The 19,771-nt window shown below is 33.1% G+C and overlaps 1 protein-coding gene and 1 non-coding gene across 2 annotated transcripts; one reads left to right on the top strand and one right to left on the bottom strand.

The window, feature by feature from the left end:
* Positions 1 to 310: 310 nt before the first annotated feature.
* TRNAE-UUC (transfer RNA glutamic acid (anticodon UUC)) lies at positions 311 to 382 on the bottom strand. Its single transcript has one exon. It is a non-coding gene; the product is annotated as a tRNA-Glu (tRNA).
* Positions 383 to 7,893: 7,511 nt separating this feature from the next.
* On the top strand, positions 7,894 to 10,004 carry LOC137932496 (dopaminechrome tautomerase-like). Its single transcript, XM_068776130.1, has one exon. The coding sequence runs from the start codon at positions 7,909 to 7,911 to the stop codon at positions 9,385 to 9,387; it is 1,479 nt and encodes a 492-aa protein (XP_068632231.1). The 5' UTR covers positions 7,894 to 7,908; the 3' UTR covers positions 9,388 to 10,004.
* The last annotated feature ends 9,767 nt before the right edge of the window (positions 10,005 to 19,771 follow it).

The raw sequence follows: 19,771 nt of genomic DNA, 5'->3' as shown, positions 1-19,771 counted from the left end.
TATTGACCGGCCGCATTCCAATAGAAAAATAAATTAATGTAATTTATTTCAGAATAATCGTGTAACGGATTTTTACAATTCATTTACCGCTTCAAAGCTTTTACAGATATAACCACAAGGCGACATAAATCTATTATTCACGTAATAATCTACTCAACAAAACAATATTAGTTTATTTACCTTTAAATAAAAAAACTACTAAAACTACTTTTATTCGAAAAAATATAATTGCCTGTGAATAGTAGTAAAATAAAAGTATAATGAAATATTAAATAATAAGTAAAACAAAGAAAGCATATTAAAAAAGTTATTCCCGTACCGGGAATCGAACCCGAGCCTCCTGGGTGAAAGCCAGGTATCCTAGCCACTAGACCATACGGGATATAGGCAAAGAATTAAATTTTTTTTAGTTCTTACAAAATAAACTTGACATAGATTTAATTATATAAAATATTTTATATAAAAACCAATGACTTAACAACAACAGTTATTTTTTTAATATTTATTATTCTGGTTGTTTTAATTTTGCTATATGTAACAAATGTAATATTAGCTGATTATAACAGATAAACGATAGATGTCACTTTAAACATTTATACATTAATGACATTAGTAATCTGTAACAGCGACATCTGTAATTGACCTACCAAAACTTATGAATCGTGCTGTTTTATTAATGATTTTATGTCACGAGAGATGGCAAAAATGGCCATGAGGCCCGACTGAAGAAATTTAATTAAAGTTTCGAAAGGTAACATCGATTTTTTAGCTTATGTAGCTGTCACACTTGGAGTTGCATAGATATGTTAACATGCGCACCTCAATCGACGGTCCAAGAATCGCCTACTTCTTAAAACTGGCATCGATTCATTACTTTGATTCTACCACTCAATACACAAACTCGTTGATTGTAGATGCCAACGCTTAAAAACAGTTACACCTGGCACATACAGAGACCGAGACATGTGCTTGAGTTTCCAAAATATAGGATGACCTTAGACATTGTACAAAACATTTCACGTTCAAAAACCAATTGACCTTGGCAGTGTCGAGGTCGGTTCCAGTATCACAGCGGTTGACAACCTTCGATCGTTCTAAATAGAAGAGTTGCTGGATTTCTTCTTTCTGAGATTCTTCCACCTCTTATTCACTAAGCGCTAACGCTCTTAGTGGGGGTAATATTAGCAGAGTAGTAACAACAGACCAAGTGAGGTTCGGTTTTCTCGAGTGCCCTTGTTGATGCTAAACAGATATTATTCAAATATCATATTATACAAGCCAAGTTCTTGATACTTCCACGGAGCATCCGCCTAAGCGATCTAAGAGGCGAGGTTTCCCAGGGAGCAATCGATCTTCGCTACCTTAAAAGCCCTCTGACCTGTCCCTTAGCACTGGCGTATTCTGAAAATGCCATTGGACAGCCGTTTAATCCAGGTAAAAAAAAAACAACTGATCGACGTAATAAGCGCAGAGAAAACAGACTTGTTAGTCATGCGACTCGCCTTTATGAACGACGACGCAACGAACGACGCATTTAACCGTCACAACAGGACACTTGACAGGAGTCCTTTGTAATATTATTCCCGCAAGTGTATAAATTGCCATGCAATTATGTCAATATAAGAATTGCGTAATATCAATCCTTATGGAACAGTCTAAGGTTCTCGACATTTAAGCTTTATCTTTACATGTAGAAATAAGGAGTTTATTAAATAAAATGAACTTCTTGTGCTATTTCGTTTTTAATGTTATTGTTTTCAATTTAACTTGTATGTCAATTTATAAATAACAGTAAGCTAATGACCGTCCACTAAAAATTATGAAATATATTAATTAAACTATATAAATGAATGTAATAATTGAATTTTGGCTTGGAATTAATGAAAAATGAAACTATTTTTTTATCTTACAAAGTTCCAGCAGACATGTTTCCTTTCGACAAAGAAAGCTAAGAAAACAAAATGTCACACTGTAATGAATGGCATAGTTTTTTCGACGAATAACAATAACATAATATTCGTTTTATTAACTTTCGGAATCCAACGCAACACTTGGGGTATGCGTGTTAACATGATGTTATAAATTGTTAAGAGCAAAAAAGAAACACTTCCGATTACCGTCATTGCCGCTACATTAAATTTATATACGAGCACAATTCGCTTACCTTTCGACTGGAGTGCTATGCTATGTTACGGCACCGCATACAGGTTTTTTATAATTATTAAGATATCAATGGTTAAATCAAAATCTTGCTTCAAGAAAAAAATCTTATTAAAAACGATCAAATGTGATGATCTTTTGTAGAAAGAATGTTTTTAAGCGAGTACAACAATAAGTGAGCAGTAGTAGCCCAGTGGTAAGGACTAAGAATTTCGATCGCAGGTCACGGGTTCGATTCCCGAGATGCAATATTATGTAATTTACGTTTTTTGCATTAATTATAAAGATTTGCCATTGCTCATAAACAAGTTTCCAGAGGATGGACAGCAGCGTCTTTTGCATACTATAATACCACAGCGCAATCGCCAAGTCAAGCCAGCCAGTCAAGTCTGCCAGACGTGGCGATTATAGTATATCCCCCAAGAGATAGCTCTGTGGGAGGCCGACGCCTTGCAGGGAGAGTCTATGGGCTATAACGAAATAATACTAATAGTCACGAAACAGACTTTATTTTACGAATTTCGCATGTATTACGACCGAAACCACTGTACCGCGCCTTGGGAAAGCGCGACGTGGTGGATGTGCGACTTAAGAAGATTATCCATGTAAGATTATTTACAGAAATCACTTCAGAACACCATAAGAAAAGAACTGGAACAGACAAAATTGATTGAAAGTGGAATCAGGTGGAAGCCCCCTTATAAAGTAATCCTCTTACTTAAACAATACCTACAGAAATTACTAGATCCAATAGATATATAAGATGCTATGGTAAAGAAGCGTCAGCGTTTTGTTTTCTTGTCAAACAAATGTTTATCCATTAGTTTACAGCTTTACGAGATTTGTAACAATGTACTTTTAAAGAGTCAAACGTAACTAACTTCGATAGTATAGATAGTAATTGTATGTATTTTAACTTATATTCTTGATATATACCACCGATTTTTATACATAAACGCCACGCGACGAACGTGTAAATTGTGTAATATATCGTATGTGGCTATTACACATTATATATAATTTACATAAATTATAATCTACTCTGTACCATTTATATAACTAAACTATTGAAAACTCAGTTTGTGATTGCATTGTATAGATAATAGTTACATATTTATATATTTTGTAATACAGATATAAAGAGGTATAAAAAATGTGGCCTGTGGTCCTTTAGCTCAAGAGAGAGCTACCTATAACAAAGTGTAGTGTTCACACAAGAACGTTCTGTGTTATATTGTTATCCACTATGACAACAACACATTATAAAGTTAAATTATATTACAAATTCGAATTTAAATTTGAAACGCCGGTTAGAGTTTGAACGCCAGCAATGAGATAGTTGCTGCCATTGTGTTTAGGTCAAACCTTTTTTTTTTGTTAATAATCACTGTTTGCATTTGTCTTTTATTTTCCTTGCCATGAAGAAGGAACAAATATGTGGCCACCCGCGGAAATAACAAAATCCATATGTGCAGCAGTGATATTTCAGTGAAGCTAAAAGTATTTTACCTTTAGAGCCTAATGGCGATTGTTAAGCCTTACATAACGTGCATTATTTGCCTATATAATCTTCACAGTCCTTCGCCATTTGTGTTGCTTATGCAAATTGCAATATTTTTCCCATTACCTCTAATATTATATGATACAAATTATTTATATATTCTTTTACATCTACAAGGCTATAGGAATCAAAGGGAAAACGTTATTTAAATCTAAATGCAGTCAGAACAAGCTTGCATGTCATGTCTACGGAAGATCCTCTTGTTTGGAGGTCACGATTTGCTTTTGAATTTATTAAGCCGATTGTTTGTCGTAATGTAGCTTTTATTACCGTGTATTAGAGATCAAATTATATATTTGCGGAATTTGTTTTGTAATGTTGTTGTATATTTTAGGTGTATGAGGGTCGTGGAACGAAATCTATTTCAAAAGTAATATAATGTGAAATCCGTGACTGTTCGTCTGTTGATTTAACATTCCTACAAAAAAGTCCTTTGAAAAGTACTTCTCTTAAATACTCATTAATCAAATCTTTATTATATAAAAAAAATAAAATTAAAGAAGGTATTGTATTTAATGTGATATCTTAGATTGATTACAATGTACACATCAATATCGACGTCCACAGTTGGACAAAGGGTTTCCCATAGATTTTCAGTAGAACCGCTTGAAGACGACCAGCGTCCAGCGTCTAGCGCAGGACGTCCATCTTCTACGGACGGAGGACATCCTACGCAGAGCTTGCCAAGCCGGCGTCTACACTCCAGAACCTTAAGGGATTAACTGCCATCTATTCCACTCGCTATGACTGCTGCTGATTCTTCCAACTGCCTAAATCTAATTTTGATTTGAGATATTGTCAAATTCCGTGTACAAATAATTAGATACATTGTCCGCAATCAATACGATTAGATATGATTACTAATATATATGACTAATATATATCGTATTTAGTATTCAGTTCATAATGTACAACAATGCTATGGCATCAATATGTATATCAATGTGTTTGCTGGCTACGAAGGTTTTACTGACACATACCTAGTGCTACAGTAACTCTGTTATTTATTGCTAACACAAACAAATTAAAACATTGCAATAATGTTTTATTTTATATTTAATAATATCGTTTCACAACAATATGTTACAAAAGGTAACTTATTATAATAGCATGTTATTCATGTTCTAAGCATTTGTAATTGTGCAAATAGAACGATAAAAAATATTATTGCGGTTGTCTTTGGAAGTGGACAGAGAGGGAAAAGAGGGAGAGAGAAATACAGATTGTTTAATAACTGGTGTTATTAGCCTTTTTTTAATTACTTTACTACATATTATTAAGTTATTTGTATACTCGTATTAACTATTATTTTGTCAGAAAAAAGATCACTTCTTTCCGGTCGTAATGGAAATTATTGGGTGTAATATTCACTATGTCTTGGCCACTTCAACCTGAGTCTTGCAAAGGTGATAATATATCCAGTGATCTGAGCAAGCAGTACCCAAAAAACTACTTAAAAGTGGTCAAAAGGAAAGAATTAAAAGATATGCAGTTACGCGTATTGTACTTGCTCTCTGTTGTTTTGATTCCTCTGCCACAGTTTGCAATAACGTTGTTAAAGGCTATAACATATTGAAGGTGGGAGAGGAAAGGTAAATATGTTAGAACATTTCAGAAAGGCGTCTAGAAGATCTTTCGAAGACGCCGTACATCACCCGGAATCTGGTGGCCAATGCGGCCGAGTACATACCAGACTACACAACGTACCAAAATAAAGCGTAAGCCACGTCACGCAGTACCCGATAAAGAGGCACCAATCCCGCCAGGGATCAGAAGACGTTCACAAGATTAAGGAGGTAGGCCACCAAAACCTAGTCGTAACAAAGACGCGGATTAGACACACCCAAGCATGACTGTTAACTAAAAAAAATTCTCAAGAAAAAATACGAAGAAGAATCCTTCAAGAACTCCAAAAGAAGTGATGACGGGGATAGTAGAAGCGATGAACCAAGGTTCCCTCAACAACACAAGAGGGAACAATGTACCACTCACAGACGTCACATAACACCCAAATGGCACAAGAGAGGTAAAAAACGTCATAACACACTGGTAGTAGAAACGCTCTTTTTCAGGACGTAGGTTTTCGTCTCGCAAACTCTGAGGTGATAAAGCTGTCATAGCCTCACAAGGCTAACAGCGTCAATATTATCCTAAAAACTGATGATCTATAGGCCCCCGTACATTAAATGAGGTATGCATGTGGATTAAAGATAAAATTATTTTTACCTTTTAATTGCTTATTACTTATAACTTTATAAACGTACCTTATTTATTTGACAAACCCTCATGTACATGCGCAAAGGAACGCAATAGCCACACTAACAATTTTACAGTACTTAAATCACATTTATCTTTTTATTAATTATTATTATTTATTCACAGAAGACACTCTTATGATTGTCGGAAGACGCTGGGATACAGACCGCTTCCAACTTGTCCTTTTAGAAGTCTACGCAATTGTCCTACAGTGGAGGTCCTATTAAAATGATAATGATATAATTAAAAATTCGATAGTTTTATTTTAGTTGCAATGCTTTTTTTATGAATATTTAGTCACTTAAAAAAATATTTTAAAAAATCCTCGACTGCATTAAAAGTTGTTTAAGGAAGTAAAATTAAAATTCCCAAAGTTCATTACGCAGTCACTGATCTTCTATGACAGACGTCAGCAAAATTATCACTCGGAAGAGCCGAAAAATTTAATTTCATTAAAACAACAAAATTTTATTAAAAAGCATTTTTTTAAAAGATTGTACTCATTTTATTAATTTTTTGATGTAAAGAATTGGTCCGCATGGCGATTTTTGGGGAAGGCCTATGCCTTGCAGCGGGATTCAGCTGAAAAAGAAGAAGTATTGGGATTATATGTATTTATTAAATATGTTTGATCTCATATCTAATATTAATATGAACTTATATCACATTCATATAACATGAAGACTATTTTTGAACGGCGCACTTTAGTAAATAAAATACCCGGGTTAATAGGTAGAGAATGCATATAAAGCCTGCATTCCATGTGTAAAAAGAAAATATATTATTAATGTGAATGGTGTCCTCCCAACTCTTTGGAAAATAGAGGTAGTATCAAAACTGTGTACATTTTACTAATTAATTAATAATTATCTTTTAAATTATATACCTACGAGTTTTCAAAAATAACATGTTGCTCGCTAGCCACGGTTATATCTGATTTAATGTAATTTATCGCGAATACATTGAGTTACAAAAAATCGTATGCTTTTGTTTCAAATTAATGGCTAAACACCAGAGTCGGACTTAATAATTATATTTGTCAAGATATCATTAATGAAAAAAAAGGTTAGAAAGATTTAACTTAGTTATTTATAATCTGATTTATCAATAATTATTCGTAAAATGTATTTTTGGAATGGCTTCACATACAATGACATGTTCGGACTTTAGTATCAGACCGTTATCGAATACAAATGTGTACTCGTGACTCAAGGGTCCAAAAACCAGTTTCCATAATGACTAACTGTGCAGTGAATACATTATTTTAATTGTTGTTATAATACCAACACAGATAATATGTTAAGTAAACAGTAATCAGGTAGTTTGAACTATAAAACAAATCCGTGACATGTCTATTGTAGGGCTGATGAGGATAATACAAGTTAGAGTAAATAATGAACCGACAGCAATGTAAGAAATGTAAAATTTTCTTTCAATTATCTAAACAAATATCTAATATCTTCATATGAAATAGTGTTATTAATTATTTACATTCCAATGGCTGTAATGAAAAATAAAATGATAAATAAATTAAAGCCGTTTTTATGTTATGAAGATATTATTTAACTTTTAGAAAATAATGATCAGACAAATTACATCAAAAGAGGAAGCAGTTAGCATATAGTTTTTGGAATTATATAAAGCGAGAAGTTAACCACGTTGCGTGTGGTAGTTTGCGTGTATGTGTAACATTAGTACTTATATGTTCTTACGTTCACACGCGGAACTTTGCAACTTAGACCTGATCGATTCAATGCACCCCTTACGAAGCGAGCAGACTGCCGGTCCCTCTGTCTGGGCGGGGTGAGGTGTGACCTTGATTCACCCTTGCCGCGTACGGGATTGGATTGTATGTATCTCAATAAAGATACACTATAAATATGTTAAAAGTGTGATAATTTTAACGCATAACATTGCTGTTCTTTTTATTGATGTATAAACATGTGATAAGCGGGGCGTCGGGCGCGTATCGACGGCGGGCTGGTAGTGGTGGCGAAGTGCACGGCATGCTCCGGCGTCAGTCGCATCGCAAGCGCCGCTCGCGCCGCACGCTGTCTCGAACCATGCTCCCGCTGGTGTTACTCGCCGTCGTCGCCGCCGCGGCCGCACAAGACGCAACCCAACCCGCTCGCGCCCCTGCCGCGCGTCGCGAACAGTTTCGAGTGATATACGAATGGACCGCTATCGACTTCCAATGGGCCTCCCCGGCAGACCGCGAAGCTTACCTAAATACGAGCCGATACATACCCCGCAACGTTCTTATTTCTGGAATAAATTTCTACGGAGAAAATCTGTTCCTGACGTTGCCGAGGATGCTGGACGGCGTGCCGGCGACGCTGGCTACAATACCGGTGCAACAAGTAGACACGGCGCCGAAGCTTAAGCCGTTCCCCAGCTGGAGTGCCAACGCTCTTGGCGATTGTGCCGCTTTGCAATTCGTGCAAAATGTCGAAATCGATCGTAATGGGATTATGTGGATATTGGACAATGGACGAATTGGTACGCTCACTCAAAAACCCGATACGAAGTGCCCACCCTCGATTGTTTTGATAGATTTGAAAACTGGTAAAAATGAACTGGAGCGTATACCGCTGCCACCGGAAACAGTTAACGCAACGACGTCATACCTAAATGATCTCGTCGTGGACAATCGTGATGGTGATTATGCCTATATTACAGATAACAGTGCTGTTGACCCGGGTGTCATCGTTTTCCGTAGAAGCGACAAAAAATCTTGGAAGATTCGGGACAGCAAAACAATGTTGTCAGTGCCTGAGGCAGCGATTTTCCGCATTAATGGCACAACAATTAACCTTCCAGTAAACATCGACGGCATTGCTCTCGGTCCTCAATTTTTAACTGAAGAAGGCTATGTAGATAGAACCGTGTATTACACACCCTTATCGAGTTACCATTTATATGCAATCAATGCTTCTATTTTACGAAATGAATCGCTCTCGGCAAAAAGCGATGGAGCGATACGACCGTACATCAGAGATCTTGGTACAAAGCCGTCACAAACAGACGGCATGAAGATGGATTCGGCAGGTACATTATTTTTCGGCCTCATTGGAAATTCGACTATTGCGGAATGGAACACTACAACTGACTTCCGCGTCGGTCAACGTACAATTGCCAGAGATCCTAATTATATCCAATGGGTCGACCGTTTCACATTCGACGACAGCGGTAATATATACGTTGTGATTAACAGGCTGTACAATTTTATTAAAAACCAAGTGTCTCCTGATGAAGTTAACTACAGGATCTTAAAGTCGCACACCGGTACTAAGAGCTACATATTCAGCCCTGATGTGACGCCACTGACGCCGCCGCAGAACAGGGCGGCCACCGCGCCTGCTGTGGGCGCTTCGCTGATGTTGCTGGCCTTCGCGCATCTACTAGCCTAGTCCTCACTACAGTTATCGTAGCCTCGTCACGGACGAACAGACTTCGCTACGACAGGACTGATGACTAACATTACCAAATATTCAAGTTACCTTGACCTCGAGGTCTTCCCAGTGAACACGCGCAATGTAGATAGCTTTATACATTTTTAGTTTATGTTTAAGAGTATTTGAATGATGTAGTGATTACGCGAGCTTTTTGCAACACGACGAGCCATAGGCGTGCCGGAGAAGCACCGCGTCGCCGAGTACCGCACGACGAAAGGTCGAGGACTGGTTGCTAAACACCGCATCCGCTGCACAATGTTAACATTCCAATCTATTGTTTAAGTTAACTACCATATAAACATCCAAAAATATTTATTTTAGTTTTTTTCCCACTGGACAAGAACAATCGCGGCAAAACTTAAACAAACGATGGATCTGTCCAATGATATTTAAATAAGTCCGAAAATTTTGTTTAGTGGAGCCAAATACTAATTGTTACACTGTAAGAATATATTTAAAGGTAATGATACAATATTATGTTAGATTAGACTTTATATATAAAAATGAAATGTACGCATGTTGAATGAACGTGACTGAAACTTTGATTGAAATAAACGAGTAATTCCGCGTAATGTGTTTGTTTTTTTTTTCCAATTTGTGCCATCTGTATTGCAAATTCAATAAAAAGTTAAACTATGAAATCATCCACAAATTAAGTTTATTGGTATGCAAATAAACATATAATATGATATGTGCAATCTAGGTTAATTAAAATATATTCGCTTTGTTACAAAGATATAAAAAGGGTTTACAAATACATTTAAGAATAATTTTATGTATCATTCGTAATTTGAAAATCATTTCTTCTCTCTTTCATGCACACTTTAGAAAGTTCGTTTTAAATCATTTAACAAGTAGTTTAAATTAATCGTAATGGTAGCCTATTTGAATGTAGGCTTGGAATTAACTGATTTAGTAAAACAGTTATAATTCTTATAGTATCTATTATTCAATAAGGGTTTTTAATAACAACTTATTATCAATGCTATAATTATTTTTAATTACATATTTAATAACCCTTTGAGAACATTGTGACAGCCGCCGTTAAGACATTAATAAATTGGAAAAATTATAAATGGTAACAACTTAATGTGAACCAATTATAACAAAAAAGTAACAGATAAAAAACGAAGTGATATGAATTAATTTCTCTGTAAATTGATTTCACTTTGTGATAGTTTGATATTTGAAAAAATGTCATGTGTCGAAGTCGGAACCAGTTTTATAATCATCAATCGTACATAACGTGTTAGGCTATTTTCACCTAATACTTTTTGCACTAACTTAGAGGGGACATTATAATTAGAAAGTGAACGAATGGCTTTAATGAAAGTAATGTAAGCATTTGCTTTTGTTTTTTACATGACTTAATATCAGTGTACCTATATCCTCCGGATATAGCATGTTACGTATATTACCCTTTTTATACAAATTAAATCTAACGAAGTATTGTTGAAATTAAACATTTATTCATGAATTTAAAAAGTTCTTTACAAGTGTTATTGTTGTAAAACTGAAAAGAACGAATATTTTAAGTTTTATGATTGTAAAAGCATACATTACGAATTCTCTTTTGTGTCTTATATAAATAAAATGGAAATAGTATAACAAATTTATTCGCTATAGAAAGGTAATAGGGTACTAAAGTACTTCATGATGTACATGTATGTTTGTTGTTCTTTTTAACCGGTCTATCGGCGTATACACAAAATTTTCATTTATTACCTCTGTTTTAAGAGAGTTAAATGGCTTAAAAATAAATCCATCATAATAAATCACTAACCTTTCCACACGATTTCTGCATAAATCAAAACTACTAGCAATACTTAGTATATACCACATAATAAATATAACTAAGACAGATGACTTTATTAAGGTCGATGGAATACTGTTCTAAGAGAAAATCTGTGATGGAGGCCTATGTTCAGCATCGGTGAACGTCAAGCAGCCGAAATGATAAAAAATAATTTGCGTGTAATGTTCATTAAATTTTAACTACCGTTAAGTCCATGTATTCGAAGCTAATAAATACACAAAAGTGGTTTATCGTTGAGGCTTTTTCATATTAGATGCCGTTTGGATGTTCTACAGCTTTGTGAAAGAAGATACTTATGAAAAATAAAAAAGGAAAAATTGTGATAAAAACATTGTTTTTCTTTTTCTTTTAAAATTTCATAGTAAATTAAAACACTTGACCCTGGCTGCCAAACATTCGACGACAATGAAACCCAAAAAAAAAGGCGCGTAATGATGTTATCAAACAAAAAAATAGCGTGTACCATAAAGGAACACAATGATAATATAATCACATTATTATTAAAGTCTTTCTGTGTGATAAAGAAAACTTATTTTAGTGAGTAATCGTTGTTTTTGTATTACGACATTAAACTTATATATAATGTGATCACTGTGAAATATGTAAGTCATACTTTTTCATATTTGTCTGTTAAACTTCAAAAGGCCAATGACTAGTACGAAGTCTATTGGAGAAACAAATAATTTATATAATTTTGATGGTAAACTGGTGGGAACCGAAAAGACTCCGTAATGAGTAACAAAAAATAAATTAAAAACATATGCTATTAACAACATATGCGTAACGAATATTCCGTCTGTATTTGTCGTAGTTCTTAATACAAGGAGAACAAAGGCATGATCGAACCCCGAGTGGACTACCAGACAGATCATCGCTGCTGTCGGGTAACATGTATACATTTCAATAGCGAATGAGTCGATGATGCCGTTTATTAATCAGCTAGGAAATCATGACATCAACGTTATTTTAAACTACTGTTCGCGTCATGGCGGTAATGCTGGTACTTATTTTTTATGTATCATCTGTGCTCACTGAGTGGTAAGTTCCCGGAGAGTCTTTCGACGTCAGTTTTTGATTCGATTCTCATTTTTTCCTCATCATAAAATAGTGTGTTAAATATATAAATATATATATATGTGTATATATAAATGTATATACTATGAATGAAGAGATTCATAGACGATTGAAAATAATCGATCAATTATTACTCTACGACTTGGCCAGTTGAAATGGATAGGCCATCGCTGTGACTTTAAGGTTCTGGAGTGGAAACCGGTCCAGCGAGGGCAGTGTTAGACGCCAACCTACAAAGTATTATTGGAGGGCGGAGCTTTGTCCAGCAGAGGAGGTATTACACCTGAAATATTGATATTGATTAATCATAGTTATTTGGCTTTGTTTCTGTGGTCTCTGTTACCTTAACTTTACGTTTATGAACGCCACAGCTGTGATACAAATTGACTGCGCAAGAAGTTGTACTGTTAGACAGTAAATAATAAGTAGTGTTATTTGATTCCATAACTTATTTAAATTATTACATTTATCTCAATAAAAATTCTATCAACGATTACATATAATTAAATCAAAAGTATTATTTATTAGGTTTGTCTTATATACATACACACGCACATTTTCATTTACGTTTAACACAAAGGCATAATGATAGAGGTTTGTTCTGTTTGTCGCCATGGATTATCCTTGTAAAAATATTACTTAAGACAGTAAATTCTAACTAAATATTGTTTTCAATTTTTTTTTTAATTACTTTTCTCGACTGTGTCAGTAATCGTCTATGATAAAGCATCACAAAGATAACTAATCCTTGCTGAAGTCGAAGCATTGTGTTCATACAAATAGATTTACTCCGAGAAAAAAAGTTAATGACTTGTTAAAACTTGTGTAAAAAATATTTTTGTTAGCCACCTAAACCAGTTGAAATTGCGTAGATAAACTGTAATTGAACGTACATTCTCCACACAATCGAGATTCGAGAAAGCTTTGTTGTTTTTGGTTGCGTCGCCAGGTGAAATCGTTATGTGACTCAGTTTAAGGGCGCAGTTTCTTTCAAACTGCAGCCATTGTTAATGTTTAAATAATGTTATTAATAGATTTAATATATAAAAATATTACTAATCGTGTGTTAGAACAAATAAAACATTCATTTGACTCTTCTAGTGTATAAATAAAACTCTCGTAAATTCGCACAAACGTCTGGAAAATTTTGAACTGAGATCTACAACTACAATAGGAAAATCATTTCTCATTGTTCTTTGTTATCCTCAATTTTTCTTTTTATATTTATATATTTCAAGGATATATAAGTTTTCTGATGATGTTTTTCCTCTGAACTCTATATATATATATTTGGCGTTGTCTATATATCGCTCAGGGCGCTGGCGTTATAATACGAAACGTAACACTGACTCATCAACACAAATGTAGAAATCTTTTTATGTATTCTGTATATTATCATTTTTATGATTACACTCTGTCATTTATTACTTTACATTGTTTTAAACAACCTTGTTTTGTCTATAAGAGAAATTAACTTCGTCGTTATAACACTTCGTACTAAAACTAAACACGTTACATTGTTGTAATATGTGACTCTCAAGTACAAATGCACATTTTTGTAATATAACTTGTATAAATTAAACCAGTTTAGCTATGTATCGCTGTCCAGGAAAACACATTAACCTTCTAAGAAAAGGTAACAAGATACGAATACGTAGATGCCAGTATATTAAATGCTATTGTAAGTAAAGAAGATGAACGCTTGTGTGCTTAATAATTTTGTTTGTCCATGATATTGATGAGATTATTACATGATTTAGGAGTAATTTTACATTTGTTATCGTTTATTTTCTAATGAGTGAATTTATTTTTGCAGCATTCCAGAACCACTGAAAAGTAGACAATTGAAAAAATGATGCACAAGATTTTGTAATTAAACATGATTTTTAATACAAGTTAATTAATTGGTTTTAAATGTATGCATATTATATTAAAATAAATTAATATATATTATATGTAGTAAAGAAGGTTCAAATATTATCGTAATGAAGCAACTATATAAAGATTTAAGTCGCACTATTTCCGAATGAAAGGCTTAAAAATTATAAATATATAGGCAATAGAAACTGGTTACGAATTCTTCGTAATTAATAATATTATTAATAATAATTAGAGTTTGTGATGGTTTTATAATCAAATGCAAAGAAACCTACGACTTAGTTTCGACTTCGTATTGACCGCAATTTCACTAGTTATCTTTCTTTCTATTTCAAATAAGCCATTTGCCAATCGTTGATTTAACTCACGTAAAAAGGTATTTGGCTATCTTAGTCCCCTTTATCAATGAAAGTTTAAAAAGGTCAAATTCTAGAGGTTTAGATGCTAAAATATCCTATTTCAGTGATACAGATATAAAATTATTTGATATTGATAACTTTATCCAAGAACTTTCATATGGAGAGCAACCTAAAGCCAAAATATGTGTACAAACATTAACCTCGCGGTAATATAGCCCGCGTACTTGAAATAATTGACTTGGAGGCCAAACTGCATTCTCATCATGATCTTAGTTACCCCGGATTAACATATATCAGTTCAAAAAAACCAACGTAGCTTTCATTACATAAAAAGCATTACAAAAATGCATATTTCCTATAGTTTTTTTTTCAAAAAACTTAAATGTTTTTAATTATAACTGTATTTATTGTTAAATAAAATGTTCAAGTCGTTTATATAAGCAAGAAAAGGATGCAAACGATTTTATAAAGTTCTGCGTTTATATGTAAAAACCGGTTACATTAATGATTTGTTTAAATTATTTATAAATACATTGTATTTATTGTGTGTAATTATTGTCAACAATCTTGAAAATTCCGTTGTATAGTCTATATGACTGAAATGGATAAATATGGAAATTAAATAAAGCACAATTGCTATATATTTGCTCAAATAATATGTACTAACGGTAGCAAGATCTAAATATTTAATAAAGTATAAATGTGTTGCATATTTCATTTCAATATATCATAAGTAATTTATAAATAGGTAAATATTTACGTCCTTCATGAAGACGTAAATTACTAATGTACTGACTAGCCCTTAAAAAACTCGTAAGCAAGCATTGCGGATATTTTTAAATAACTAGCTGCCTAGATGGATGTCGTATCGCGACATATTTCTAGTCTATTTCAGTCCAAAAGAAAATTGGAATAAAACTTAAAAGTGATCTTTTTATTTCTTAACTTAATACCTTAATAATGAACGAGAAGTTACAATTTTTTTTCTATTTCATAAACTGGAAGATGTTACAAGTAACCATTCTCATGATTATCGAGTCATATGTTTGACAGATATTTGTGTATTAATTTAGTCTGTGGTTTATACAAGAAAAAAGAAATTTGCCTCTTGCCCTTTTCCTTACAGTTTTTCCATTTTTTCTCCTTATAATTTTCGCGTACGAAAATATGGGAATAATAATTGTCGGTATGGTTCGATCCGTTATTTTATTTGTGCGTAGAATAAGTATATTTTATATAGTATTCGTTGCCTGTATGCTTAAGCAGTTTATATACTTATATATTTACCTAAACAAATAGTTGAAACTTCTATTGCTTCTAGAAGAAATCGTGAGATGATAATTGTTACATTATGAATGCTAATTTATTGAATTATCGTCATAACGTCAGTAAAACGCGTTACACGAGTTTGTGCCGCTTGTATTTACTTAGCTTACCATAAGGCCATTTAATGACACTGTACACGTTGTCCATGGAGAATACATTATCTACGTGGCATAAATAATGCAATATATTTAATGAGATTCCACTAACAACGGAACAACTCAATTGAATTATTTTTAGAAATTTTTAACTACAGCAACTTAAGCTGTTTGGGAAGAACTGGCTAACAAAGTTATCAATGTGACGATTTCACTGCTCTACTTCGAGAAATATATCAATGCACAGAACTTACGATAAATGGGGAAAATAAGTAATGAAATGGCTCGAGACCACAGAAGACCCTGAAGTGGCCATCTCAAATTAGTTATTATAAAGAGAATCTATATCTTGTAAAGAGATATCTATATGTCTATATATATGCCATTTTAAGATAACTACAAAATATTAAAACTAGGCGCTTGTTTTTAAGTTATAATTTCGACCTATTTATTCATTTTTATACTCACATTATTTTCGTGTTTGAATTCACGTACGTCAATAAAAGAATGTCAGAGCCCAACTTAATAAAAACTTATAATATAATACGAGTACCCCTGTAGTCACATCGTTCAACTTAACATACGACTACGAGGGTTCCAAACGTGTTCTAATCTAAAGAGAACTTAATACAAACCCAGACGGTTATTTTTATAACTTAATGGAATTGTTTGAGGAATTTATTTGCATGCTGTATTATTACAAAAATCTTTTACGCTGTAGTTGCTTTTTACTAGTTTATGTTTTTTGACCTTTAAAATGTATTGCCTATTAATTTAATAGCTCTGTATGCATCATTATAACTATTTTATTATCTATATCACTATTTTATTATGTATATCACTATTTTTATATATATTCTAATACATTTTGCTCTAAGACAGTCTTTTGGCATTAAACAACTCTCTTCTGAAACAAAAATCTTATTGATATAAGCAGCATTGCCCCTTAGATGTATCTCGTAGTATATAATGATGTCAAAATAAACTAATCTCGCTATGATTAAAATTATAAATTGACATATTTTTCGACTGAGTATGTTTCGTAACTAAGCTTGGTCGTCAAACCACGAACAGAACATCAGGTTTTGATATTATATAAGGAAATTTATCTACGTCGATAGTAAAACGGTATAATATTGGTATAATCGGATTTAACTGAAAAGTAGGTATGACTTCTCCAGAAGCCAATTGTTATTTCAATGTCGTTTAATTGCATAATTTGTTTGAGGTATGAGTTGCGGTCAGATTTTTATTTTTTAATATATTCCCTCTGTTTTTCCTCATTACAAAATTTACGCAGTTCATCACGTAACAGTTTTGTACGATCAAGTACTAAGTAATTTGATAATATAACAGCCATGGCTTAAAAGGAAAAAAATGTATATTAAATGTGGTGTACTCATTTCGTTTAATTAATAAAAAAATTGCAAAGTAACTCATTTTAAGTCCCATGTATAATGATATGACTAAGGAAACATGTAATGTAAAATAAATGGAACGTATAAGAAAACACCAAAAAATTACAAGTTGAGCAACATTTAATAGTTTTTGTGACAAGCAGTTGATGAACCGTGGTAACCTTCACGCGAAGCGACTCGCAGTCTCATTGCAGTAGACGTTTGTCGTAAGCAATTGTGTAATTTATTTGGAGAACCATCATTTCAATTTGTACACCGACTCGACAAGAGTTAGATAATATTATAAAAACACATAACAGACACTAGAAATTTTGTAAATTAATATTCACACGAAATTACTTTTTATCAAAATGGTATAGTTTTTTTATGCTGATATTTTATTTACGTGATTGACATATATTTTGCTGTAGATATTAAACATTCGAACGAAGAGCGTCTATAAAAACGTTCCCTACGCGCATTTTAAAATAATTGCGTCTTTTTTATGGAAATGTTCAGCACATGGTAAAATAGTATAATGCATGCATGAAGAAGTAGCATTCCAGAAAAAAAAAAGAGCCGGATATTCGATAAAAAAATATAAAGTGTACTGTAGTCAAATCATAAACATTAAAACATTGATATTAGCATCCAAATTATGTGATATTTGTGTTTTTAATAAAACATTGTATAGTTTAGTAATCCGATATTTATAAGAGATCATACCATATTCTCAATTTAATTTAGTTTCGTAGATTTCTTTGTAAATATCTACTTTTAAAAAATTATTTAGTTTCATTTAGTTTAAATGTAATTTAAAGATACATATCATAACCCTTTATGAATCACTAAAAAAAATAATGACACCTTACAGTAAATTTTAGCAGCTTGTTTCATTAAATAATAAAAAAATAAAACTTGGCTTTATTAAACGATTAGTACTTTATTTAGTTTGGGTATATATAAATATATTAACATTTTTTTTGTGGAGCTTCTGCTTTCTGCTCCAAGGTTGTACATTTCAAACCGGATTAACACGCAACCTGATTGTGGTGCATTCGTTTAGACGTTTTTGTGATGTTTTATGATTTAAAATAATTGTTGATTGGTGGAAAATTTCTGTATTATTTGTAAATACTTTACAATTCTTTAATGTCCACAAAAGTATATCATGTCAAAAACATTTATTATTTTAATTTTTCACAGAATAAAGTAACCCAAAAAGTAGAAATCTCTTAGTTATACATAGAATTCAAAGTGGTCGCTTCAGATCCAATTTAAATCGTCCTGATGACATCAACCACTGTCATAAACAACTATGGCGAACCTTCTCGAAGGACTGAAAATTTGTAGACAACTGTATACATAACATAGACAATCACCGAGAGTAATAAAATAATAAATAAATGACACAAGAGCATTGTTTCGTTATAACAATGAGAGCGTGAAATAAACAGCTGATTATATGTGCGCTGTTAATGTTGCTATCATAACATATTAACAGATAAGCTTAACAACCAAAAAAATAATAATTGGTTAAAATATTATATCGAAGACTATTTTAAATACACGATTTGTGTATACACCATCATTTCAGCCATATGTCATCCACTGATGGACCAGAATCCTCCATCAATTCAGTTGATGTCACTTCTCAGTGATCTTACGCCTGTATATAAGGTAACAACTGAATTGTTCATATTGTATAAGAAAATGATTTGTTTATTATTAATTTACGGTTACCATTCCACTATCATCTCCAATAGTCACAAGCGTAACAACATCACATTGTGCTGGGAGGAAAAAAACCGGACAGATCACATCCGAATGCCTAAAAATGGTTAAGGCGGTCTTATGGCTACGGGAATTTCTTCCGGATAACCACTATCGACCGATATCAAGACATAGATGTTGAAATTGGATTACTTATAATACATTTATCATTAAAAAAAACTACATACTATTATAATAAGTAAACTATATTCAAATACGTTATACAAAGTCATTGGTTCTGTGTTAAAGTGCTGATATATGTATAAAGTGGTCATTCTGCCAAATTTCTTGTATCTATTGGAATAAAACTAATAACTTCAGACAAGATTTGCAGGTACTGATAGTAAACAATATTTAATTTTAAAATATATTAGGTCGTCTGTCTAAGGTAGTGCAGCGTACGATGTCCCCATACAAAGCTGTGGATGTCCTACACTGAAGTTTCGTGGTCTCCACACTAGAACCTTAAGGCTCCAACGGCTATCTGTTCTAAGACGGCTTCCACCACATTTTCGTCACGCCTGTTCGCTAGGTTATGTCGTTTAATTTCATTAGTCTACGGGAATTCCATGACTCGTGGAGCGACTATGAAGTAGGTCTCCGTATGCCATAAAAAAACTA

The sequence above is a fragment of the Battus philenor genome, unplaced genomic scaffold (genome assembly GCF_028537555.1).
Source record: "Battus philenor isolate CCGP_79_NKW_IND1 unplaced genomic scaffold, ilBatPhil1.0.hap1 SCAF_9, whole genome shotgun sequence".
Classification (NCBI taxonomy): Eukaryota; Metazoa; Arthropoda; class Insecta; order Lepidoptera; family Papilionidae; genus Battus; species Battus philenor.
The sequence above is the reverse complement of the archived record's forward strand: the minus strand, read 5'-3'. Positions and strand labels throughout refer to the sequence as shown.